Source organism: Hippoglossus stenolepis, chromosome 8 (genome assembly GCF_022539355.2).
Source record: "Hippoglossus stenolepis isolate QCI-W04-F060 chromosome 8, HSTE1.2, whole genome shotgun sequence".
In the NCBI taxonomy this organism is placed as follows: domain Eukaryota; kingdom Metazoa; phylum Chordata; class Actinopteri; order Pleuronectiformes; family Pleuronectidae; genus Hippoglossus; species Hippoglossus stenolepis.
This window is the reverse complement of record NC_061490.1, coordinates 22,288,936-22,315,845: the sequence shown is the minus strand read 5'-3', so window position 1 is coordinate 22,315,845 and position 26,910 is coordinate 22,288,936. Positions and strand designations below refer to the sequence as shown.

The 26,910-nt window shown below is 44.1% G+C and overlaps 2 protein-coding genes across 2 annotated transcripts; both read right to left on the bottom strand.

Moving 5' to 3' along the window:
* Nucleotides 1-1,233: 1,233 nt before the first annotated feature.
* LOC118113446 (sodium channel subunit beta-1) lies at nt 1,234-10,683 on the bottom strand. The gene is made up of 6 exons (XM_035163172.2): nt 10,588-10,683; nt 4,266-4,432; nt 2,838-3,075; nt 2,565-2,706; nt 1,867-1,938; nt 1,234-1,409 (listed from the first exon to the last, which is right to left on the bottom strand). The coding sequence occupies exons 1-5, from the start codon at nt 10,655-10,657 to the stop codon at nt 1,872-1,874; spliced, it is 684 nt and encodes a 227-aa protein (XP_035019063.2). The 5' UTR covers nt 10,658-10,683; the 3' UTR covers nt 1,234-1,409; nt 1,867-1,871.
* A 1,985-nt stretch (nt 10,684-12,668) lies between these two features.
* On the bottom strand, nt 12,669-26,282 carry LOC124852293 (sodium channel subunit beta-1-like). Its single transcript, XM_047341048.1, has 6 exons — nt 25,436-26,282; nt 19,548-19,714; nt 16,837-17,074; nt 16,096-16,237; nt 15,417-15,488; nt 12,669-14,970 (listed from the first exon to the last, which is right to left on the bottom strand). Exons 1-5 carry the CDS (start codon nt 25,503-25,505, stop codon nt 15,422-15,424), a joined length of 684 nt encoding a protein of 227 aa, XP_047197004.1. The 5' UTR covers nt 25,506-26,282; the 3' UTR covers nt 12,669-14,970; nt 15,417-15,421.
* Between the last annotated feature and the right edge of the window lie 628 nt (nt 26,283-26,910).

Sequence of the window (26,910 nt, the reverse complement as noted above, 5' to 3'; positions counted from 1 at the left end):
CGTAGGATATATAGAATATATTTGGACATTCTGTGTCTGCTCAGAAAAAGAAAATCACATCGTGTTCTTTGCCTATTCCGACAGAAAAAATATATTCTGAATGAATTTATCAGTTTGTGTGTGTCGATCTATTCTGCACCTCAAAATGTAGAGAAGAGAAGATGAGTAAACAAGCGGAGCGACAGTGTTTGGCTGCCACCTGGTGTTAGTCAATAACTTTTTTATCTTTTTACAAACACTTCAGCTCTTTGCTTTTCTTTGGTTTCCACCCTCGTTAATCGCGGAGGCTCACTGGACACGATTCTTTTAGCAATTTGCAAAAAACCTTTAAGTTTCTCCAACACTGCAGCAGGAAAGTCTGAAAAAGATTTTACCTCAGGAGAAATGGGTAGAGCTGATCTTTTTAGTTTCTATCTATATCAGTGAGGTGCTGTCATCGTCCCATATGTCGAGGGAAGTCACACTTTCAGCCTCAGGTGCACTGAAGCTTACAAGAGATTTAAAAGAGCAAATCAAACCTGCTGTGTTCAGCGGAAAGTGGCCGAGAAATTCAGCTGGTGTCCGGGTTTAAATTTAATTTCCGTTGTCGCTGCAGGAAACATTTTGTTGTTGATTTGTGCATCATGAGCTCCGAGGATCACGGGAAACACTGCAGCAGAAACATGACTGTGATGTGTCAGAGTTTAACATGAAGCAGCCTCGTCTCAGCTGCTTTCTGAGTCCAATGCGTTTAACCCTGAATTTACGGTGTCTCGTTACCGTATTTACCTTTTTACCTGAGGGCTGATGACTCTAAACTCTGAAAATGTCTTCAGTCTCCTTCAAACAGCCGAGTGTGAGCTAAACATTCAGCAGGATCCAAACGCTTTAAATTAAGGCTCATTTTAGTAAGATTCTGGGGGGAAATACCTGATACTTGATGCTTTCATCCTTGTGAAATGAAACACTGAACTTTAGGACTAAAATTGAGCTGTGGACCTCATCTTATTCATTGAAAAATGGATTTATGGATGAAAACCTTATCGATGGAACCCTGATGCCAACATACAATAATCTCGTTAGCATGCAAATAGTGAATATACAATGTCGGCCTACAGTTTATTCTACATGTGTTCAAAGATTATCTGTGCAGACTATACACGTATATACAGTACAGGTGTCTCTCTGTGTACTGTTGAACCACCACCTGATGCGTCCACCCTGTCCCTCACAACAGGACACAGCTCAGTGTTCCTCGTTCTTCTGGTTGGAAGTCACTTTAAAGAACTGTTCTGTGGAGATCTGTCTCCTCTCCGTGGTTCCATTAGAGCATGGAGGGCGGTGGTGTGGGACGGTGAGAGGAGAGAAGGTGGAGCAAAACAAATGGAGGTGAGATTCCTCAAGGAAGTTGTCTTGAATTCTTTCTTGACCTGAAATAAAGAACAAACTTTAGACAACTTTCAGATCAAATGAATATTGTAAAATATAAACGATGTGGAGCCGAGACGAAAGCAAAGCTCAGTAACAACGGTCTAGTTTCTCAAAGCACAAACTATTAAGCTGGATAGTGAAGAATCCAAAAGAACTAAAAGAATAGAAAATGTGTTTAAAGTTTGTGAAAGACGACACAACGTGGTCTTTTATTCCAATAGTTTGTTCCAACATTAGAAATAAAAATAGTCTAAAGTCAAGTGTTAATAATTAGGTAATAAATTGAGGAGGTAAAACATTTAAATGGTGACATTGACACTGAAAAAGGTTTGAGATGACACAGTGTTGGAACTTTGCCTTTTCAGTCACAACAGATCCATTAGGTTAAGTTTTACATTTGGATGCCAACTAATAAGAAAGAGTAAATAAGAAAGACAAGTGAGAATCCAGACCTACCAGTGCTATTCTGCCACTTGGACACTTGCACAGTTATCTTTACTTTCCGATGCTATAGCTAAATACTCCGCCCTGAAGGAGAGACAGTGGCAGAACAGAGAAAAAGTAGAAAAGGTCAGTGGAGCAGAATCAGAAGAAGAAATCAGCTCAGTCAGGAAAAGGGGAAATGTTATTTTTGAGACGAGCAGATTGAGACTGATTGTATCTCTGCAGGAGCATTTCAAGGGACTTTGGGGGCCACAGGCAAAAGAGACCCCCCCCCCCATTCAAGAAACACCTGATATCAAACTAAATCATTCAAATTGTTCAACAATTGAGCAAATTGCATACACACAACAAATAGTAAAGTAGTTCAATTTAAGTGAAAACCTCCACCATCATCCCAGAAGCATCATATACATTAGACGTTCTAGTGTTTAACCAAACCTCTAAAAGCACCAAGCTAGTGGCCTGAGGCCTTGTTGGGTGGTTTCTGCCCAGGGTGTCATTGCAGTCTCCTGTACATAGCTGATCATAGAATTTAAGGGGGTTCTCCCCTTAATTGCCTTTCCCTGCGTCTTCTCTTTCCAAACTGACAGGAGAGAAAACCAAGGGTGAAAGCAGACGGTGAGAAATTGGGACATTTGGACGACCCAGCATGATCTGGATATGAAGGAGTGGTGCTGCGGAGAGGCTGCATGTGTGTTTCTGTTACTCACGCGCTCTCCCTCAGAGCTTCCTCTCCGGCCACTGAGATCTTCCTGTAGCAGTAAATCATCTCAACCAGCAGCCAGAATTGCAGCCCGATGATGGTGACGTACATCATCACCTCGGACAAGATGGATGCCAGTCCCCTGGTGACTGCAGACATTCATAAGTTTGATAAGTACGAGCTCTGGTCTCCCAATGTCTCAGTACGACACCAAGCTTTACCAAAATATGTAGTTTTTTCCGACTCAAACATACAGTACAACACCCCGCCCCGCCCTTACATTGCGGCACCACTTTAATGGTGATGATCTTCTTGGTGATGGTTGGATACTCGTGGTTGTAGTAGTTGAGGGTGCGGTTGAATATGCATTCGTAGGTCCCCGTGTCGTTGTAGGTCACGTTGCTGATGAAGATGGAGCCGTCCTGCAGGTCATTGGTGTGCTTGCTGCCCTTCCAGTCCAGACGCTTGTAGAAACGTGAGTCCATGATAAGGCCATATTGGTTTTTGTAGCCGTAAAGCTGGAAGAAAATGACACGTTGGTATTTCTTCGAACGGGAGGCAAAGCAAAACAGATACCAGAGGATAGAGCTCTGTCCATTTGATTTTACGGATATGGACGAGAGAAGCCGAATCACCGATCAAAACAGAAATCAAGGGTCGCAGCGTAGCCAATAGTGCAAGTGACACATGACCAAAGAAAACAAAAAAACATTTAATAATAGTGGAACTTTTTGAGATGAGGTTATTTGAGTTGTTCAGCAATTCTAAACTGGAACATTTTCTACTGTTTTGCCTCCTTCACCATCATCGTGCTTCTTGGTGTCAGAAACCTTTGACTCTGAGCTGCCCCCTAGTGGATGTTTCGCTTAACATTCATTCCAAATTAGCGGCAGCAAATGAGCAGTGACGTTTTTATAATTTTTTCATACGTAAAGGGAAAATAAACAAGTCTTTGGAGAATAGCTGTGGTCAAGGTTTCTATCCCTGACACTTTAATCTTAGTTTTATTTATTTTACTTGTGTAAATAACATGACACAAAGCTCGGGTTCTTAGAGCTGGTTGGTGAAAATGAGCGTTACTGTTGGCACGACTACAGTTTCTCAAACCTACAGCCTTCCTGTCGTGATTGTGGAAAGTCTCCACATCCTCACTGCTGCTGCATCTCCGTTATTGACCGAGCTGCAGTTTAAAACGCACATCCCGGTGAATTAGCCTCACTGTGGGCTAATGGGATCAGTCCTGCTCAAAGTGCTCTGTACTTTAATGGCCTGTTTGGCTTGCAGTGAAGTCTTCTTAGCAAAAAAAAAGTGCTGCTGCCTTCCAAAGGGTGTGGAAAAAATCCCTGTCATGAAAAATGCAAGACTCTGCTTTGTCTCTCGTGATAAATGCATCGCAGCTGTTTCCCAGAGGAAACTTGTTTTAAGTATTATTTGGGGTTTGTGCAGATTTTATCAATTGCATAATCTGGACACCAAATAACTCATAACAAGATGTTTCCAGTCTTTGTGCTGAGCCAAGCTAACCAGCGTCATATTTACTGTAGAGAGGCTAAAAACACGGTGAAACTCCAACAGTGTTTTGTGGACCCACCTCCTCCATCGGCATAGTGGTGAGTAGATAATGAGGGAATTTTTCATTTTTCTGTGAACTATCCCTTTAATATTACTTTTTTAAGTTTGCCTTGTGGTTCGTCCTGTTACTACTTACAGGGGAGAAGTTTTCCTCATCTGAAGCCTTGAAGGACCAGTTGACGGAGGCCTCAGCCTTCACCTCGCTCCTCATCTTGCAGGAGATGCAGCCCAGTTTGAAGCCCTCATTGGCCACGGCCTCTGTGTCCGAGTCCACTTCCACACAGGCTCCATGGCACCGAGATGCTACGGGGGGGAAAAGGACGGAGACCAGCAGGTTAGAAACGTCACGTTATCGCACTTCATCGCTCTCCTTCCTCTTTTTCTTGTTCCTGTGACTCGAGGGAGCGGTTGACACATGGGCAGAGCTCTGGTGTTTTCCACTATCTCAGTACTTGCAGGCAAATACAGTATTTTACAAAACAAATGTAGCTACTGTAAGTTTTTAGTTTCTTTGCGTGCTCCCAATGCTCATTGCATGCGTGTTATTATTTTTTTTCTCCTTTTATATTGGACTTAGCTTCTTTTCTTGCATGTTTTTTATTTCCAGTCATCATTTCACTTCATGGATTGTTCTAAATTTAATAAATTTGTCTTTGAGTTTACATTTGATTTGTTTAAATCTGTGAATGAGAGGAAATAAAGAAGTTGCATTGAGCGATACTATTTTCTTGCATTCTGTCAATCGGTATCTGAGCTATAGCGTCATATATAGAAGCGTGAGTCTATATATGCGATCATCATCATCATGACACATACTTCTCATCGGCCGAGTTACACACCTGTAACTCCAAATGTTTCTTTCTCACACTGCACCTTGCAGTTTCCACTGAGGCTCAGCATCGCTCTCAACCAATGATCGTGTGCTATTCTCAACTTTGACCTCTGGGGAAGCGTTTGTTTTAAATCGCAAGATGGAGGAAGGGGATGAGGGAGGAAACACATAGCACAACGCTGATCAGATGAACTCCAGGAAGTCAAGGTTTTCCAGGTTGGTTGAGATTCACAGTAACTCCACATCCTCCATTTTTACAAATATAGACCAAAAAAGCTGTATTTCTGTCTTTTGTTACTCTCCTGGGATACAAACATTACAGCGTCAATAAACGAATTACAGAACTAGAAAGGCCACCGCACTGCAGAGAGAGATGAAGGAGGAAGAGGAGGAAGAGGAGGAGAAAGTTAGCACAAGCTTCAGTATTAGCCATTTTCTACAAAAGCAAGGGGGAGAGAAGGAGCCTAATGCTGGATGATGCACTGCAGAGAGGGGAGAGGAGAGGAGAAAAAAAGGGGAAGGAGAAAGAGAAGGTTAAGAACATAATGTAAGAAACTTCACAGGCCTAGAACTGGAAACTAAAAGCAGCTCACACAGATGAACTGCCTTTTTCTTCTGGCCCATGCATTTAAAACCAAAGCAGACCCGAACCACCAAGATGCAGCTGAGACCGACGAGACCGAGCCTGAGCTTGATTTGATTCTAAATCAGTGGATTCAGTCCGAACAGAGAAAGGCGACTCAACACTTCCACCTCCAATATAGCAAAGTGTCCAAATCCACATTTGAGTCAGTTGCATTTTGTTCAGATCGTCAGGCATCGATGAGAGATTTCACTTAATTTAATCTGTTTTCAAACTTTGACTTTTAATTATTATCAATCCTCCTTTTATCTCTGTTTTTGGTCTCCACCAACTGCTTTTGGGTTTTCTGGGTGGGGGGGTCTGCTGAGGACCTCTACATAAAAACAGACCTGAGGCAAAGATTCGTTTGCAAATGCTGGTCCTGAACTGCTCAGAGACGCAGGTGCACATATTCACAGAAAGCAATTGATGCTTTATTTAATTTTTCCGGTTTAATCTCCGCTGTAATTAGCTCTCTTGTCTGTTACAAATGTGACCTGATCGTTTGCGTTAATTACACGATGCTGTAAATCTGCACCAGCTGTCAGTGCTGCTGCTAATCCACCGCTGCCAACAGAGGTCGATGAATGGCAATGAAAGTCGGTAAAATGTCACAGGAAACGACTTTACCCTCCAAATTGCAGGTTAAACATTAATATGCAACGGTAGTTTGACTCAAGTCTGTGTTGGATTCTAGGATATCAGCTTTTACAGACAGAAGAGACAGAGTGAAAGAAAGAAAAAGACATAGACACAGGAAAATTAAACATCCCATGCAGGGTTTGAGATCAAGGAGGTGAGACCTGGAAGACAGACAAGAGGAGACACGTTACAATCACAGGTTTGACACACAGGAGGAGGGAGATGAAGAGGAGATGAAGAGGAGGTTTGATGACGGAGAGGAAAACTTTAATTTGCAGGGACAGAAGGAACCGAGACAGATGGAAACCTGGTGCAGGAGCAGCCACACACAGACACTATGAGGCAGTAATCCTGAGGGAGGCCGGTGACACAGTGAGAGATTGTGCAAGGTGAGCATGGAGGCTGCTGACGGTCCAAAGCTGAGACGACAAGTTAAGACGACAGCGAAAAAGACAGAGAGAGAGAGAGAGAGAGAGAGAGAGAGAGACAAAGATGCAAGCGGACAGAAAAGGACCTGACTAAACAGAGTCAGAGGCTCCAAACTGCCTCTGCAACAACTCTCACTAACAACACACACAAACACACACAGGGCCTCACAAAATGCAAAAATCCATTGTGTAATCTGTGGAACGAGGTTCAGGATTATGCAACGGATATATCCCAGAAATGCAGATTAGGAGGTTTTTCCCTGACGGGGAGGGGGGGGCTGGCTGGTTAATCCCTCATATCAGTTGCTGCACAGCCCTGAGGCCTACAAAGTAAAATTAAAAATTAAAAACTGACTTAAAGCTACACGGGAGCTAAAGGAAATACTAATAATACTCTACTCTACTCTATAATCTAATACTAAAGGGTCGTTCAGATTTGCTGAACTGGTGATTAGAGAGAAAATTGGATCAGAAATGAGGGAGGATGACATCAGTTTCCATGGCTGGGTTACTACACACACACACACACACACACACACACACACACACACACACACACACACACACACACACACACACAGTAGGCATACGTAACCGGGGGAAATGCCATGCATCTGTGACATTTCCCTTGACACCAAACAAGCGAGAGACTTTCCACAGTGTACAAGCCTCAAACTATTCCTACTTATTTACTAACAATTAGGAAATGAAAATCTCACAAAAAGTTGAACTTTGTCTGTTAATTGGTGTCGGGCAGAGTCAGAGCAGTAGTGACTGCAGTGTGGAGCCGTGGTATCAAGGTCCCACCTCTATACGTGTGTTCGACCAATCACGAGTCAGTCACAGCTGTCAATCATATCGAGAACAATCAGCATTTGAGCAAACATCAGTGTGATAAGAAACCAACCTAAAGGGACAGACACCATCCTTGACGTGTACTTTGACTTTTTTACTTTGCTCAATGTCCCATCCACTAACAAGGAGGAGGCGGGAATTTATGACCGATACTGCAGCCAACCATCAGGGGGCATCTCATCTCTATATAAAGACTATGGTCCAAACAGGTGACACTTGAACAGTAACTGAGATACATGGAAATAAATAAACTGTCTATGTCCTGATTCATAAAGTTTGTCCTCGACTGTGGCACAGACAGACACACACACACACACACACACACACACACACACACACACACACACACACACACACACACACACGTCATTTTCAGGAGTGCTGTAAATGAAGAGTACGTCACTCTTGCTCATAAAGCATTAGTAACGACACAGGCCTAACACAGGCATCTGACAGCAGCTGCACACGTGAACGACTGTTATCACGCTAAAGATAATTCTTCAGATCGGTGGGACAACAACACGAAGTGCACCAATTAAAACCTCTTCCTGGTTTACAACGTCTGCTGCTTGTGAAGGCCAATAGATTTAGACCCAGATGATCTAGATCCAGCAAACAAACAGCTTTAATTGTACTAAGTATGTTTATTTTTACATTCAGAGGTAAAAACACAATTTTTCCACCTATAGGTTATATTTTCACCCCTGAACGTTTGTTTGTTGGTTTAAGAAAGATTCAGCAAAAAAGTGTTACTTTCAAGTATTGTTCTACACAATTCCTACAACAAATGGCCGGACCACGAATCAGACTTAACATCCATTTAAATGATTTGCTGCAGTGCATCGCTTGAGTAGCTGTAATTGGTTTATGCACATCCACCCCTGCAACTTAAGATGAGAAGCCTCTGCCTAATGTGATTTGCAATTTGTGCAGATGCAGCAAAGTGGAGAGACGGAGTGGACAGTAACTCAAGTGGCTTGATGGAGTGGTTGACGGAGATCTCCTTTGACCGCAAGTCCTCAAAGAGTCTGCAGCATGCATTAGTTAATTTTCCATCCTCATGGTACTAGAGCGCCATTGGGCTCCTTAAATCCAATCCTCTAAATATGCCTGATTCCTTTCATGAAGATCCATGAATGACCTCCTGGGAGACTGTTTTGGAAGTGGGGAAAATAAAAGTGTTCTCTCTGGACCCATGTCCCATCCTTCCACCAGGTTTTGTGGAACCCCAACAACCAACGGACGAGGGGTGAAAACATAACCTCCTTTGCTGAGGTAGTGGAACAAACATCTGTTTATAATTTGTGCATCGTCAGTGCTGCTTTTGAGAAAAAGCTTCTGAGCTCTTTTCCCCCAGCGCCGCCTCCATCCTGACCCGGATGAACCAGGCTGCAGCTCAGCTTCAATCCGGCTCAGGTTAAAAACCTTCTGCTTTCTAGAGGAGACAGACATTTGGCATTTGCACTGACATCTGCGGATTATTCTGGAAGATCTTTCATTACATCTGGAATTTGAAGGTTTTCTTATGGGAGATTCCCTCCACTCTCCTGTACTGCCTCGTATCCTCATCCTCACTGCGTCCAGCTCCAGATGTGCTCGCTCACTTCAGTCCTGAACTGACCCGTCTGCCCTTTAATTGAACGTCTATTTCCGTCCGTCGAGGTCGTTCAAACTAATCTTCACTCGTCTGGTCTCTGACTCTTTCTGCAGCGTCCGCCTGCTTTTGTGACTCTGTCATACGTCCAATGAGCAGCCTCTTCATTTACAGGAATAACGACGTTACAGTGATTTTGATGATTTTTGACATTATGAATGTGTGTTGACTTTTGCATGTGTGAGCTCTCACTCGTATTGTTGCCAGTGACGGAGAGTGAGACAAAGAGCAGCTGGCTGACGGAGATAAGTGCTCAGTAAATCTCTCTTTTTAATGCATCGCTTCCTTTTTGTGCTTGGTTTTAAATCTCAGTGCTTAAAATAAAATAATCTTTGACGACAACATGCCATCATAAAAAGTTTTGGCATTTCTTTTGCCTGTCATGTTACCTAACATTAGGTAAACTACTTTTTTGTTTCCCTTTAATGTGGACTGGGTTTTCTACCCAGATTTCTATTTAAGGATTTAAAAGGTGAAAACTTTGTTGCCATGGTTGCAACCCGTTTATATCTTGTTTAAATTGCCTCTAGTCATTTTAAATTCATGCCCATTGATTATTTTACATTTAGTTATGTTTTCAAATCAGCCAAGATGCCATAAATAAAGAGCTGCCTGCTGTGATCATACATTTCTCAGGACAGCTTGTGAAAGATGGAGTGTTTCCTCCTCCTCCTCCTCCTCCTCCTCCTCCTCCTCCCTCCTCCTGGGTGTCAGGGGACTGACAGTAACTTAAAGATGATGGATTATGGAGCTCTAGGGTATTTTCAGGCTATCAGCTGGAAGGTGTTTCTTCGGCTACAGGAGGATAAATGGGAGTAAACAGCTTCTTGTGAAGATGGGAAATTGAGTCATGATATCTCAAACGATCCCAGCGGGAGGAGGGGAAAGGTCGAGGGCCATTTCGACAAGTGGAGAAAATTTGAAGGACATTTTTTTCTTGAGCAGTTTTCTCATATATTGCACATCGACCTTCAGCTGCAGCACAATGTAGAGAAGCAGGTGTATGAGCAGCACTCTGTTATATGGAGTAAGTAACTGAAACATTTGTGCTGGAATCACCACATTGAATCACGGAAAACGTCCATTCAGCAGATCTCGAGCGTTTTGATTAATCTATTAGCCCCTCATCTCATTACTCTGAACAGAAAAAACCACAAAGCACTCACTCACATCTACACCCACACACACACACACACACACACACACACACACACACACACACACACACACACACACACACACCATACACACAGTCTCTCCCCCACAAACATTGCCAACAAGCAGTGTCCATCCACAGGAGACACCTCAGCAGTAACACACGACGCAGACAGTGAACAGGAGAAATGGACAGTGGCCCATATGTGCATGCCTATAGCTGTTGCCACCACGGCGCTTACGGCAACCGGAACGCTGCCCACCACTCACCTTGGAGCACCAGGAGGGCCAGAGGTAGCAGCAGCAGCTCTGGTCCTGCAGACATCCTGACAGGAGACATAAGACTGGTGGCAGCTCTTAGTGGCATCACAAAACACACACAGACACACACACACTATACTACGACACACACAGCAGACAAAGCAGATATTCCAGTTTGCTGATGAGCACAAAGATACACAAGCCGTCCTGACCGAGTAAAAGTCTGAGAAGTGAGAGGAGGAGGCTCCTTCCTGATGCTGTTGGGGCTCTGGGTGTGGTCCACTAGGGTTCTTCTTCTTCTTTTTCAGCTGATACAAAGGCAGGAGGAAGGGGTGGGTGGGTCCTCTTGCTGGTCTGGTCTTCTCAAGCACATCTACAGGAGGGTGGACAATCGCTCTTCACATCCTGGAGTCTATATCTCTCTCTGGTCGAGTCTGTGAGTGTGTGAGGGTTTAGAGTTACCAGAGGGAGGAATCACTCAGAGTTTCGGGTTTCGGCCTCTTGTCGACTGCAAAGGGGCCTTTGTTCAACTATTTATACTCAGCGGCACACCCCAGGCCTCCTGCACAATGTTTGCACTAGGCAATGCCAGTATACTGACTGGCAAACCAGTCAGTGATTAACAATTAAAAGCCAAAGGAAGACTGAGATCTGATCTGACTCAGGGGACGATGCTGAGGTGTCCGAGGGAGTTCGTGCTGGAAGATGGAAAACGCCTGCAGGTGATTGTGCAGTTTCAAAAAGTCTGTTCAAATGTCAAAATGCTGCATGCATGAGGAAACATTCAGCTGCACTCGCTGACTTTTCCCCTCATATGACTGCAGATTTGACCTGAGCCAAAAAAAATGGATGAATGTGTGGATCCTCCTCTTGCTCCTTTCTTTGGCTTTGGAAGAACAATTATCCTCCTCGTTATTGCCTCAAAATCTGTGTTATTGCTTTATTCTGTCTGCAGATTCCAAAACTACATGTCTCTGCAGATAAAAGCTCTCTCGGTCCAAGGCTGCTTCTTTACTCATCCGAGTGAAACCATCCGCTGTTTGCGCGCACACCACTGGAGCCAGATGTTTGCTGCTGCGTGCGCATGGTGCTCACATCAGCAGCACAGGTGGCTCTGCTGCTCACATGGAGGCAGTGTGGAAGTCGTGCAAGGCACAGTTCAGATGACGGAGGGTTTGTTTACACCGCTGTCCGCCTTCTGCGCGTCTTTGGAGGCTTGCAAAAGTGCGCAAGGCTTCCGTGCATTCCTGCGGGAGTTAAAAATAACGCGTAGCTATGTGCGTAAAAGCGGGTCAGACAGGAAACAGGTGAGGTGAATTTGCCAAAAAAATTCAATTACGCATGAAGTCTTCTGATTTCCACAGCTTCTCTCACCTCAAATAAAATAAATGATGCGCGCTTTTCCTCGCTGGTATCCTTCAGACGTCTCCTCCAGCTGATGGGTATCGATGGGTGGACTCCTCCGGGACCATCCGAGAGCTTGTGGCGTCTGAAGATTGAATAAAAACCTCCTCTTTCTTCTTTTTATTTTATCGCCTTCCAGCTCCAGGAGAGACACACGGAGGAAAATACCTTCTGCAGAACCGCGTCTTCATCCTGGAGGCGACGCCACAGTCACAGGGAGCCAGTGGGGACGTCAACGTGTGCACACAAACACAAAAGAAACCTCCAGAAATGACGTGGTGTGTGCGTGTGTGTGTGTGTGTGTGTGTGTGTGAGGAGAAGGAAGCAGCGCTAATCAGTCTTTGGGATGGGTGAAGGTTGTTGGGAGGGAGGTGCATAGGGAGGAGGAGGAGGAGTGATGCATTGCTGTAATGGGATGGATGGAGAAATAAGAGGAGCAGGAGAGAGGAATAGAGCCGACGTTATGGTAACGGTGATTTAATGTGATGGTTAATCCCCCCCCCCCCACGTGCTTGCAAAGAGAAGAGTCATGTGTCAGCTGGACAGGGACATTAAAATACTGGCGAATATTGTGTGAATTATATGCGTATGACGTCAAAAGGGAGAATTTAGAAACTATAATTTTCAAGGAGATTCACAAAAAGTTATTTTCAACAGGTTCTTGGGATTAAAAAACAACTCAGACCCAAGATTTAAGATTTATTATTATTAACATTCATTACATCATAAAAAACATGAAGATAATTTATGGATAAACTGTATGTAAGAGTTAAAACATGTGATGTGCAGGACGCAGAAACTGGAATCAAAATCAAAATCAGGATCTTTTAATAATGGTCTTATTATAATAACATCTGTAACTGGCTGTTATGATTCTGCCCTCTTGTGACTTGTTTATGTTGTGGACGTCTTTATGTTTGGACTTTAGAATCATCGACTATAGATTTGTACTTATCCTTCAAATATGATGCAGTTCATCACAACTTCATGCGATAACGTCAAAGTCACAACCAGACATCGTTGTCAAGTGGATTTTAAAACTAGAAGGTCACTCGGAAAGCGCCATGGCTAACGCCCTATTTCACCATGGTTAGATAAGAATAAAAATCCTGGCTACGCCCGTTTATCCAGATCCACATTTTTAGGGTTTCTTCTTTTGGTCACGCAAAAATGTTCATGGAATCCTCTGAGTAGTTTTGAGTAACGATAAATGGCATTGAATTGCTCATCAGGAACAGTCACATGTTACATGTTCACAGGTACACTGTTGCCCTCAAATTAGTCCACTGAGTGTGTGTGTGTGTGTGTGTGTGGTTGTGTGGTTGTGTGTGCGCTGATCTCTCGTTTTGGCCATTTCATCATGCCAGCAGTGAGGATTACTGTGGTGATTGCATCCCTGTCCTCGTCCTGCAGAATGCAACGTGTGTGTGCATGTGTGTGTGTGTGAGTGACCTTCTTGTCCCTAATTCCACCAACATCCCTTTTTATTTATTTATTTTAAATGTGTGGATTAACTTCAGTCACATGCAACCACACCACCGGGGACAAGAATCGTCCATTCAAGACACATTAAGGGAAAACGTATTCTTTCATTCACACATATAAACACATCTTGTGAGCTTCATTTTTGACATCGTGTTCTTTGCTTATTCAGACAGAAAAAATATATTCTGAATGAATTTCTCAGTTTGTGTGTGTCGATCTATTCTGCACCTCAAAATGTAGAGAAGAGAAGATGAGTAAACAAGCGGAGCGACAGTGTTTGGCTGCCACCTGGTGTTAGTCAATAACTTTTTTATCTTTTTACAAACACTTCAGCTCTTTGCTTTTCTTTGGTTTCCACCCTCGTTAATCGCGGAGGCTCACTGGACACGATTCTTTTAGCAATTTGCAAAAAAACTTTAAGTTTCTCCAACACTGCAGCAGGAAAGTCTGAAAAAGATTTTACCTCAGGAGAAATGGGTAGAGCTGATCTTTTTAGTTTTTATCTATATCAGTGAGGTGCTGTCATCGTCCCATATGTCGAGGGAAGTCACACTTTCAGCCTCAGGTGCACTGAAGCTTACAAGAGATTTAAAAGAGCAAATCAAACCTGCTGTGTTCAGCGGAAAGTGGCCGAGAAATTCAGCTGGTGTCCGGGTTTAAATTTAATTTCCGTTGTCGCTGCAGGAAACATTTTGTTGTTGATTTGTGCATCATGAGCTCCGAGGATCACGGGAAACACTGCAGCAGAAACATGACTGTGATGTGTCAGAGTTTAACATGAAGCAGCCTCGTCTCAGCTGCTTTCTGAGTCCAATGCGTTTAACCCTGAATTTACGGTGTCTCGTTACCGTATTTACCTTTTTACCTGAGGGCTGATGACTCTAAACTCTGAAAATGTCTTCAGTCTCCTTCAAACAGCCGAAGGTGACGAGCTAAACATTCAGCAGGATCCAAACGCTTTAAATTAAGGCTCATTTTAGTAAGATTCTGGGGGGAAATACCTGATACTTGATGCTTTCATCCTTGTGAAATGAAACACTGAACTTTAGGACTAAAATTGAGCTGTGGACCTCATCTTATTCATTGAAAAATGGATTTATGGATGAAAACCTTATCGATGGAACCCTGATGCCAACATACAATAATCTCGTTAGCATGCAAATAGTGAATATACAATGTCGGCCTACAGTTTATTCTACATGTGTTCAAAGATTATCTGTGCAGACTATACAAGTATATATACAGTACAGGTGTCTCTCTGTGTACTGTTGAACCACCACCTGATGCGTCCACCCTGTCCCTCACAACAGGACACAGCTCAGTGTTTCTCGTTCTTCTGGTTGGAAGTCACTTTAAAGAACTGTTCTGTGGAGATCTGTCTCCTCTCCGTGGTTCCATTAGAGCATGGAGGGCGGTGGTGTGGGACGGTGAGAGGAGAGAAGGTGGAGCAAAACAAATGGAGGTGAGATTCCTCAAGGAAGTTGTCTTGAATTCTTTCTTGACCTGAAATAAAGAACAAACTTTAGACAACTTTCAGATCAAATGAATATTGTAAAATATAAACGAGACGAAAGCAAAGCTCAGTAACAACGGTCTAGTTTCTCAAAGCACAAACTATTAAGCTGGATAGTGAAGAATCCAAAAGAACTAAAAGAATAGAAAATGTGTTTAAAGTTTGTGAAAGACGACACAACGTGGTCTTTTATTCCAATAGTTTGTTCCAACATTAGAAATAAAAATAGTCTAAAGTCAAGTGTTAATAATTAGGTAATAAATTGAGGAGGTAAAACATTTAAATGGTGACATTGACACTGAAAAAGGTTTGAGATGACACAGTGTTGGAACTTTGCCTTTTCAGTCACAACAGATCCATTAGGTTAAGTTTTACATTTGGATGCCAACTAATAAGAAAGAGTAAATAAGAAAGACAAGTGAGAATCCAGACCTACCAGTGCTATTCTGCCACTTGGACACTTGCACAGTTATCTTTACTTTCCGATGCTATAGCTAAATACTCCGCCCTGAAGGAGAGACAGTGGCAGAACAGAGAAAAAGTAGAAAAGGTCAGTGGAGCAGAATCAGAAGAAGAAATCAGCTCAGTCAGGAAAAGGGGAAATATTTGTTATTTTTGAGACGAGCAGATTGAGACAGATTGTATCTCTGCAGGAGCATTTCAAGGGACTTTGGGGGCCACAGGCAAAAGAGACCCCCATTCAAGAAACACCTGATATCAAACTAAACAATTGAGCAAATTGCATACACACAACAAATAGTAAAGTAGTTCAATTTAAGTGAAAACCTCCACCATCATCCCAGAAGCATCATATACATTAGACGTTCTAGTGTTTAACCAAACCTCTAAAAGCACCAAGCTAGTGGCCTGAGGCCTTGTTTGGTGGTTTCTGCCCAGGGTGTCATTGCAGTCTCCTGTACATAGCTCATCATAGAATTTAAGGGGGTTCTCCCCTTAATTGCCTTTCCCTGCGTCTTCTCTTTCCAAACTGACAGGAGAGAAAACCAAGGGTGAAAGCAGACGGTGAGAAATTGGGACATTTGGACGACCCAGCATGATCTGGATATGAAGGAGTGGTGCTGCGGAGAGGCTGCATGTGTGTTTCTGTTACTCACGCGCTCTCCCTCAGAGCTTCCTCTCCGGCCACTGAGATCTTCCTGTAGCAGTAAATCATCTCAACCAGCAGCCAGAATTGCAGCCCGATGATGGTGACGTACATCATCACCTCGGACAAGATGGATGCCAGTCCCCTGGTGACTGCAGACACAGAGAGGAAGACGAGATAAGACGTGTGTGCGTATGGAGAGGGGGGTGTAGATTTAATTTGTGAGATCTGTCCAGGCCATACATTTTTTAAATGCGACCCCCTGTCCTGAACTATGTCACAATTCATCATTACCTGAATGCTGCTGCAGATACAGTTAAACTGCAAGGTCTAACGTCAGAGTTCTGCTGTAAAAACCCCAAGGTCACTGCTGATTGTAGCTTTAGTTAAATAAAGAGCAGGCTTCACTCAATAGAAATCACTCAGGACCAAGTATTGAACCATGAGGGACACCCTTCAGCTAGTTTAAGCACTTATAGCACCTACTTTAACATTCTCTCACCAGTAGGGGGCATCAGAACAAACTATAAACCATTGGATGTCTGTATAGATGAGTGACATGACTCCAGTTCCTCCCATTGTATAAGAATGAAGCCAAACTTTTGCTGAATTTGGCTCTTTAGCACATTCATAAGTTTGATAAGTACGAGCTCTGGTCTCCCAATGTCTCAGTACGACACCAAGCTTTATCAAAATATGTAGTTTCACTTGTTCCCACTCAAACATACAGTACAACCCCCCCCGCCCTTACATTGCGGCACCACGTTAATGGTCATGATCTTCTTGGTGATGGTTGGATAATCGTAGTTGGAGTACTGGAGGGTGCGGTAGAATATGCATAGGTAGGTCCCCGTGTCGTTGTAGGTCACGTTGCGGATGAAGATGGAGCCGTCCTGCAGGTCATTGGTGTGCTTGCTGCCCTTCCAGCCCAGACGCTTGTAGAAACGTGAGTCGATGATTAGGCCATCTTGGTTTTCGTAGCTGTAAAGCTGGAAGAAAATGACACGTCGGTATTTCTTCGAACAGGAGGCAAAGCAAAACAGATACCAGAGGATAGAGCTCTGTCCATTTGATTTAATCTGTATTTTTTAGGGATATGGACGAGAGAAGCCGAATCACCGATCAAAACAGAAATCAAGGGTCACAGCGTAGCCAATAGTGCAAGTGACACATGACCAAAGAAAACAAAAAACATTTTAATAATAGTGGAACTTTTTGAGATGAGGTTATTTGAGTTGTTCAGCAATTCTAAACTGGAACATTTTCTCCTGTTTTGCCTCCTTCACCATCATCGTGCTTCTTGGTGTCAGAAACCTTTGACTCTGAGCTGCCCCCTAGTGGATGTTTCGCTTAACATTCATTCCAAATTAGCGGCAGCAAATGAGCAGTGACGTTTTTATCATTTTTTTATACGTAAAGAGAAAATAAACAAGTCTTTGGAGAATAGCTGTGGTCAAGGTTTCTATCCCTGACACTTTAATCTTAGTTTTATTTATTTTACTTGTGTAAATAACATGACACAAAGCTTAGGTTCTTAGATGCTGGTTGGTGAAAAATGAGCCGTTACTTTTGCGTTGGCACGATTACTGTTTCTCAAACCCACAGCCTTCCTGTCGTAATTGCGGGAAAGTCTCCACATCCTCACTGCTGCTGCATCTCCGTTATTGACCGAGCTGCAGTTAAAAACGCACATCCCGGTGAATTAGCCTCACTGTGGGCTAATGGGATCAGTCCTGCTCAAAGTGCTCTGTACTTTAATGGCCTGTTCGCTTCGCGTGGTGAAGTCTTCTTAGCAAAACAAAAGTGCTGATTTCCAAAGGGTGTGGAAAAAAATCCCTGTCATGAAAAATGCAAGACTCTGCTTTGTCTCTCGTGATAAATGCATCGCAGCTGTTTCCCAGAGGAAATGTTGTTTTAAGTATTATTTTGGGTTTTGTGCTGATTTTATCAATTGCATAATCTGGACACCAAATAACTCATAACAAGATGTTTCCAGTCTTTGTGCTGAGCCAAGCTAACCAGCGTCATATTTACTGTAGAGAGGCTAAAAACACGGTGAAACTCCAACAGTGTTTTGTGGACCCACCTCCTCCATCGGCATAGTGGTGAGTAGATAATGAGGGAATTTTTAATTTTTCTGTGAACTATCCCTTTAACCCTTGTGTTGTTCCTGGGTCGAATTGACCCAGAGTGTGTGTGTGTCTGTGTGTGTGTGTGTGTGTGCATGAGTGCGTGCATGCGTGTGATCATACGCAAGCCCTGGCCGGCCAGGGTTAGGGTTAGGGTGACCCAAAGATTGTCATTATCCAATTCTCCTGGGGTAATTGAGACCAATGGATTGTCATTCTCGATTGTCATGGGAGGGGTCATTTAGACCCCCAGAGAGGGCGCTGTGGTGCTCTGTGGGGTCATTTAGACCCACACCTGATTCCAATTGAAATCAAGGGGGGGTACATTAGACCCACATATAAGTCTCAGTGTGCCACTCTCTCACGGACCATGGCACGATGTCGCGTCAGGAGGGTTTCACCAGAGAACAGGTTCTCCAACAGCTATTCTCCCAGCAACCATCCTCTGAACCCGAAGAGGACGCGAAAGAGCCAGACCGAGAAGCGGACGGACAAGGAGATGGAGAAGCAGACCGAGAAGCAGACAGAAAAGCAGACCGAGAAGAAGACAGAGAGGATGGAGACGGAGACGGAGACAGAGACGGAGACAACGGCATTCACGCCCACTGCCACTCTTGTGTCCTACATCCCAAAGAAAAACAGGAATGTGGTGCTCCTGAGCACACGGCCCCCTGAGGCCGACATCAGCGACCGCGAGGACGGGAAACCGGTCATCGTCCTGGACTACAACCGCAACAAAGGTGGCGTGGACAACCTAGACAAGGTGATCGGAACGTACAGCTGCAGGAGGATGACCGCGCGCTGGCCCCTGGTCGTCTTTCACAACATTCTCGACGTCTCTTCCTACAACGCCGTGATATGGAGAGAGATCAACCCAGACTGGATGCCGGGCAAGCGGAACATGCGGAGAGTGTTCCTAGAGCAGCTGGGAAAGGCTCTCGTGACTCCGTTCATCGCACGAAGGAGCGCATCCCCCGCGGACGCGTCCGCCGCGGTTGTGAAGGCTGTAAAGCCGCCGCCGCACAGTGGGCTGTTGACTACGGCGCTCGACCAGTGTCCGGCCTCCTCCATAGCCCTAGCAGCAGCCCGCTCGGGCGTAAGAGGAAGAGGTGTCAGATATGCCCCAGGAAAAAGGACTGTAAAACTCACACCATGTGCCGCGGGTGTAACAAATACATCTGCAAGGGCTGCTCACTTGTCTATTGCCCTACGTGTGTGTCCTAATATGGGGTGGGCTATGTGAGGGGGCCAACAGCCGGGGGAAGCAGGGACAACACAAGGGTTAATATTACTTTTTTAAGTTTGCCTTGTGGTTCGTCCTGTTACTACTTACATGGGAGAAGTTGGTCTCATCTGAAGCCTTGAAGAACCAGTTGACGGAGGCCCAGGCCACCACCTCGCCCCTCATCTTGCAGGAGATGCAACCCAGTTTGAAGCCCTCATTGGCCACGGCCTCTGTGTCCGAGTCCACCTCCACGCAGGCTCCATGGCACCGAGATGCTACGGGGGGGAAAAGGACGGAGACCACCGGGTTAGAAACGTCACGTTATCGCACTTCATCGCTCTCCTTCCTCTTTTTCTTGTTCCTGTGACTCGAGGGAGCGGTTGACACATGGGCAGAGCTCTGGTGTTTTCCACTATCTCAGTACTTGCAGGCAAATACAGTATTTTACAAAACAAATGTAGCTACTGTAAGTTTTTAGTTTCTTTGCGTGCTCCCAATGCTCGTTGCATGCGTGTTATTATTTTTTTTCTACTTTTATATTGGACTTAGCTTCTTTTCTTGCATGTTTTTTATTTCCAGTCATCATTTCACTTCATGGATTGTTCTAAATTTAATTAATTTGTCTTTGAGTTTACATTTGATTTGTTTAAATCTGTGAATGAGAGGAAATAAAGAAGTTGCATTGAGCGATACTATTTTCTTGCATTCTGTCAATCGGTATCTGAGCTATAGCGTCATATATAGAAGCGTGAGTCTATATATGCGATCATCATCATCATGACACATACTTCTCATCGGCCGGGAGTTACACACCTGTAACTCCAAATGTTTCTTTCTCACACTGCACCTTGCAGTTTCCACTGAGGCCTCAGCATCGCTCTCAACCAATGATCGTGTGCTATTCTCAACTTTGACCTCTGGGGAAGCGTTTGTTTTAAATCGCAAGATGGAGGGGAAGGGGATGAGGGAGAGGAAACACATAGCACAACGCTGATCAGATGAACTCCAGGAAGTCAAGGTTTTCCAGGTTGGTTGAGATTCACAGTAACTCCACATCCTCCATTTTTACAAATATAGACCAAAAAAAGCTGTATTTCTGTCTTTTTGTTTACTCCCTGGGATACAAACATTACAGCGTCATTAAACGAATTACAGAACTAGAAAGGCCACCGCACTGCAGAGAGAGATGAAGGAGGAAGAGGAGGAAGAGGAGGAGAAAGTTAGCACAAGCTTCAGTATTAGCCATTTTCTACAAAAGCAAGGGGGAGAAGGTGCCTAATGCTGGATGATGCACTGCAGAGAGGGGAGAGGGAGAGGAGAAAAAAAGGGGAAGGAGGAGAAGAGAAGGTTAAGAACATAATGTAAGAAACTTCACAGGCCTAGAACTGGAAACTAAAAAGCAGCTCACACAGATGAACTGCCTTTTTCTTCTGGCCCATGCATTTAAAACCAAAGCAGACCCGAACCACCAAGATGCACTGAGACCGAACTGAGACCGAGCCTGAGCTTGATTTGATTCTAAATCAGTGGATTCAGTCCGAACAGAGAAAGGCGACTCAACACTTCCACCTCCAATATAGCAAAGTGTCCAAATCCACATTTGAGTCAGTTGCATTTTGTTCAGATCGTCAGGCATCGATGAGAGATTTCACTTAATTTAATCTGTTTTCAAACTTTGACTTTTAATTATTATCAATCCTCCTTTTATCTCTGTTTTTGGTCTCCACCAACTGCTTTATTATTTTTCTATTACTCTTACTACCTTTATTGCTTTTAATTGAATTTCATGTATTTATCTCTCTATTTGTTTATACATCTGAGTCTCTTATAAATATATTACTTCTGTATCGATTTAATCAATATTTGCTTTTCACATTCTTCAGGTTTTGGGTTTTCTGGGTGGGGGGGTCTGCTGAGGACCTCTACATAAAAACAGACCAGAGGCAAAGATTCGTTTGCAAATGCTGGTCCTGAACTGCTCAGAGACGCAGGTGCACATATTCACAGAAAGCAATCGAAGCTTTATTTAATTTTTCCGGTTTAATCTCCGCTGTAATTAGCTCTCTTGTCTGTTACAAATGTGACCTGATCGTTTGCGTTAATTACACGATGCTGTAAATCTGCACCAGCTGTCAGTGCTGCTGCTAATCCACCGCTGCCAACAGAGGCCGATGAATGGCAATGAAAGTCGGTAAAACGTCACAGGAAACGATTTTACCCTCCAAATTGCAGGTTAAACATTAATATGCAACGGTAGTTTGACTCAAGTCTGTGTTGGATTCTAGGATATCAGCTTTTACAGACAGAAGAGACAGAGTGAAAGAAAGAAAAAGACATAGACACAGGAAAATTAAACATCCCATGCAGGGTTTGAGATCAAGGAGGTGAGACCTGGAAGACAGACAAGAGGAGACACGTTACAATCACAGGTTTGACACACGGGAGGAGGGAGATGAAGAGGAGATGAAGAGGAGGTTTGATGACGGAGAGGAAAACTTTAATTTGCAGGGACAGAAGGAACCGAGACAGATGGAAACCTGGTGCAGGAGCAGCAGCACACACAGACACTATGAGGCAGTAATCCTGAGGGAGGCCGGTGACACAGTGAGAGATTGTGCAAGGTGAGCATGGAGGCTGCTGACGGTCCAAAGCTGAGACGACAAGTTAAGACGACAGCGAAAAAGACAGAGAGAGAGAGAGAGAGAGAGAGAGAGAGAGAGAGAGAGAGAGAGAGAGAGAGAGAGAGAGAGAGAGAGAGAGACAAACATGCAAGCGGACAGAAAAGGACCTGACTAAACAGAGTCAGAGGCTCCAAACTGCCTCTGCAACAACTCTCACTAACAACACACACAAACACACACAGGGCCTCACAAAATGCAAAAATCCATTGTGTAATCTGTGGAACGAGGTTCAGGATTATGCAACGGATATTCCAGAAATTGCAGATTAGGAGGTTTTTTCCCTGACGGGGGAGGGGGGGGGCTGGCTGGTTAATCCCTCATATCAGTTGCTGCACAGCCCTGAGGCCTACAAAGTAAAATTAAAAAATTAAAAAACTGACTTAAAGCTTTAGCACCACAAAAGACCATCCACCCCACTGAGGTTAGCTAGCTTAGCATGTCGCTGCACGGGAGCTAAAGGAAATACTAATAATACTCTACTCTACTCTATAATCTAATACTAAAGGGTCGTTCAGATTTGCTGAACTGGTGATTAGAGAGAAAATTGGATCAGAAATGAGGGAGGATGACATCAGTTTCCATGGCTGGGTTACTACACACACACACACACACACACACACACACAGTAGGCATACGTAACCGGGGGAAATGCCATGCATCTGTGACATTTCCCTTGACACCAAACAAGCGAGAGACTTTCCACAGAAACAAGTAGAACCACTGTTGGCCCACTGTGACTTTGTCGTGGCTGATAGAGCGACGGGACAAAAGGTTTTTCAAGAATGTACAAGCCTCAAACTATTCCTACTTATTTACTAAGAATTAGAAAATGAAAATCTCACAAAAAGTTGAACTTTGTCTGTTAATTGGTGTCGGGCAGAGTCAGAGCAGTAGTGACTGCGGTGTGGAGCCGTGGTATCAAGGTCCCACCTCTATACGTGTGTTCAACCAATCACGAGTCAGTCACAGCTGTCAATCATATCGAGAACAATCAGCATTTGAGCAAACATCAGTGTGATAAGAAACCAACCTAAAGGGACAGACACCATCCTTGAGACGTGTACTTTGACTTTTGTGCTCATCACTCAGAGACATTTTAAACTCCAACTCATATTTTTTTAGCACATTAAAATACACATTTCAAAATAAATTAAAAAAAGAGCACATGCAGCAGTTTCTTTTTCTTTTAAATCAGCCACAATCTGTTCCTTTTCCTCTTCTTATGGGAGATTCCCTCCACTCTCCTGTACTGCCTCGTATCCTCATCCTCACTGCGTCCAGCTCCAGATGTGCTCGCTCACTTCAGTCCTGAACTGACCCGTCTGCCCTTTAATTGAACGTCTATTTCCGTCCGTCGAGGTCGTTCAAACTAATCTTCACTCGTCTGGTCTCTGACTCTTTCTGCAGCGTCCGCCTGCTTTTGTGACTCTGTCATACGTCCAATGAGCAGCCTCTTCATTTACAGGAATAACGACGTTAGCGATTTTGATGATTTTTGACATTATGAATGTGTGTTGACTTTTGCATGTGTGAGCTCTCACTCGTATTGTTGCCAGTGACGGAGAGTGAGACAAAGAGCAGCTGGCTGACGGAGATAAGTGCTCAGTAAATCTCTCTTTTTAATGCATTGCTTCCTTTTTGTGCTTGGTTTTAAATCTCAGTGCTTAAAATAAAATAATCTTTGACGACAACATGCCATCATAAAAAGTGTTGGCATTTCTTTTGCCTGTCATGTTACCTAACATTAGGTAAACTACTTTTTTGTTTTCCTTTAATGTGGACTGGGTTTTCTACCCAGATTTCTATTTAAGGATTTAAAAGGTGAAAACTTTGTTGCCATGGTTGCAACCCATTTATATCTTGTTTAAATTGCCTCTAGTCATTTTAAATTCATGCCCATTGATTATTTTACATTTAGTTATGTTTTCAAATCAGCCAAGATGCCATAAATAAAGAGCTGCCTGCTGTGATCATACATTTCTCAGGACAGCTGGTGAAAGATGGAGTGTTCCTCCTCCTCCTCCTCCTCCTCCTCCTCCTCCTCCTCCTCCTCCTCCTCCTGGGTGTCAGGGGACTGACAGTAACTTAAAGATGATGGATTATGGAGCTCAGGCTATTTTCACGTCAGCTGGAAGGTGTTTCTACGGCTACAGGAGGATAAATGGGAGTAAACAGCTTCTTGTGAAGATGGGAAATTGAGTCATGATATCTCAAACGATCCCAGCGGGAGGAGGGGAAAGGTCGAGGGCCATTTCGACAAGTGGAGAAAATTTGAAGGACATTTTTTTCTTGAGCAGTTTTCTCATATATTGCACATCAACCTTCAGCTGCAGCACAATGTAGAGAAGCAGGTGTATGAGCAGCACTCTGTTATATGGAGTAAGTAACTGAAACATTTGTGCTGGAATCACCACATTGAATCACGGAAAACGTCCATTCAGCAGATCTCGAGCATTTTGATTAATCTATTAGTTTATCTACGGAAAATTAATCAGTGAGTGTTTCGATAATTGATTGATTATTGATTAATAATTGACTATTACTATATTCTCTGTCAATGTAAACTGAATATGAACTGGTATCTATCTATCTATCTATCTATCTATCTATCTATCTGTCTGTCTATCTATCTATCTATCTATCTATCTATCTGTCTACTGTATCTATCTATCTATCTATATATATCTATCTACTGTATCTATCTATCTATCTATATATATATCTATTGTTCTGTTGTGTCTATATGATTTATGGTATATATTTTAAGGTTCGGGCAATGTTAGGTCTAGGTGCAGTCACTGAGACAAAACCTTGTGTGTGTGTGTGTGTGTGTGTGTGTGTGTGTGTGTGTGTGTGTGTGTGTGTGTGTGTGTGTGTGTGTGTGTGTGTGTGTGTGTGTGTGTGCCCTCATCTCATTACTCTGAACAGAAAAAAAAACTGAACAGCTGGGCTTTTAGCAGACAATCCAGCACAGTGATGGAACCACAAAGCACTCACTCATCAGCATCCACACACACACGACAACACTCACTCATCTGCATCCACACACACACACACACACACACACACACACACACACACACACACACACACACACACACACACACACACACACACACACACATACACACATACACACAGTCTCTCCCCCACAAACATTGCCAACAAGCAGTGTCCATCCACAGGAGACACCTCAGCAGTAAGACACGACGCAGACAGTGAACAGGAGAAATGGACGGTGGCCCATATGTGCATGCCTATAGCTGTTGCCACCACGGCGTCGCCATGGCAACCGGAACGCTGCCCACCACTCACCTTGGAGCACCAGGAGGGCCAGAGGTAGCAGCAGCAGCTCTGGTCCTGCAGACATCCTGACAGGAGACATAAGACTGGTGGCAGCTCTTAGTGGCGTCAGAACACACACAGACACACACACACTGATAAATATGACACACACAGGCAGACAAAGCAGATATTCCAGTTTGCTGATGAGCACAAAGATACACAAGCCGTCCTGACCGCGAGTAAAAAGTCTGAGAAGTGAGAGGAGGAGGCTCCTTCCTGATGCTGTTGGGGCTCTGGGTGTGGTCCACTAGGGTTCTTCTTCTTCTTTTTTCAGCTGATACAAAGGCAGGAGGAAGGGGTGGGTGGGTCCTCTTGCTGGTCTGGTCTTCTCAAGCACATCTACAGGAGGGTGGACAATCGCTCTTCACATCCTGGAGTCTATATCTCTCTCTGGTCGAGTCTGTGAGTGTGTGAGGGTTTAGAGTTACTAGAGGGAGGAATCACTCAGAGTTTCGGGTTTCGGCCTCTTGTCGACTGCAAAGGGGCCTTTGTTCAACTATTTATACTCAGCGGCACACCCCCAGGCCTCCTGCACAATGAGGCTGTTTGCACTAGGTAATGCCAGTATACTGACTGGCAAACCAGTCAGTGATTAACAATTAAAAGCCAAAGGAAGACTGAGATCTGATCTGACTCAGGGGACGATGCTGAGGTGTCCGAGGGAGTTCGTGCTGGAAGATGGAAAACGCCTGCAGGTGATTGTGCAGTTTCAAAAAGTCTGTTCAAATGTCAAAATGCTGCATGCATGAGGAAACATTCAGCTGCACTCGCTGACTTTTCCCCTCATATGACTGCAGATTTGACCTGAGCCAAAAAAAATGGAAATGACAAATGGAAGCATGTGTGGATCCTCCTCTTGCTCCTTTCTTTGGCTTTGGAAGAACAATTATCCTCCTCGTTATTGCCTCAAAATCTGTGTTATTGCTTTATTCTGTCTGCAGATTCCAAAACTACATGTCTCTGCAGATAAAAGCTCTCTCGGTCCAAGGCTGCTTCTTTACTCATCCGAGTGAAACCATCCGCTGTTTGCGCGCACACCACTGGAGCCAGATGTTTGCCGCTGCGTGCGCATGGTGCTCACATCAGCAGCACAGGTGGCTCTGCTGCTCACATGGAGGCAGTGTGGAAGTCGTGCAAGGCACAGTTCAGAGGACGGAGGGTTTGTTTACACCGCTGTCCGCCTTCTGCGCGTCTTTGGAGGCTTACAGAAGTGCGCAAGGCATGATGCGCGCTTTTCCTCGCTGGTATCCTTCAGACGTCTCCTCCAGCTGATGGGTATCGATGGGTGGACTCCTCCGGGACCATCCGAGAGCTTGTGGCGTCTGAAGATTGAATAAAAACCTCCTCTTTCTTCTTATATTTTATCGCCTTCCAGCTCCAGGAGAGACACACGGAGGAAAATACCTTCTGCAGAACCGCGTCTTCATCCTGGAGGCGACGCCACA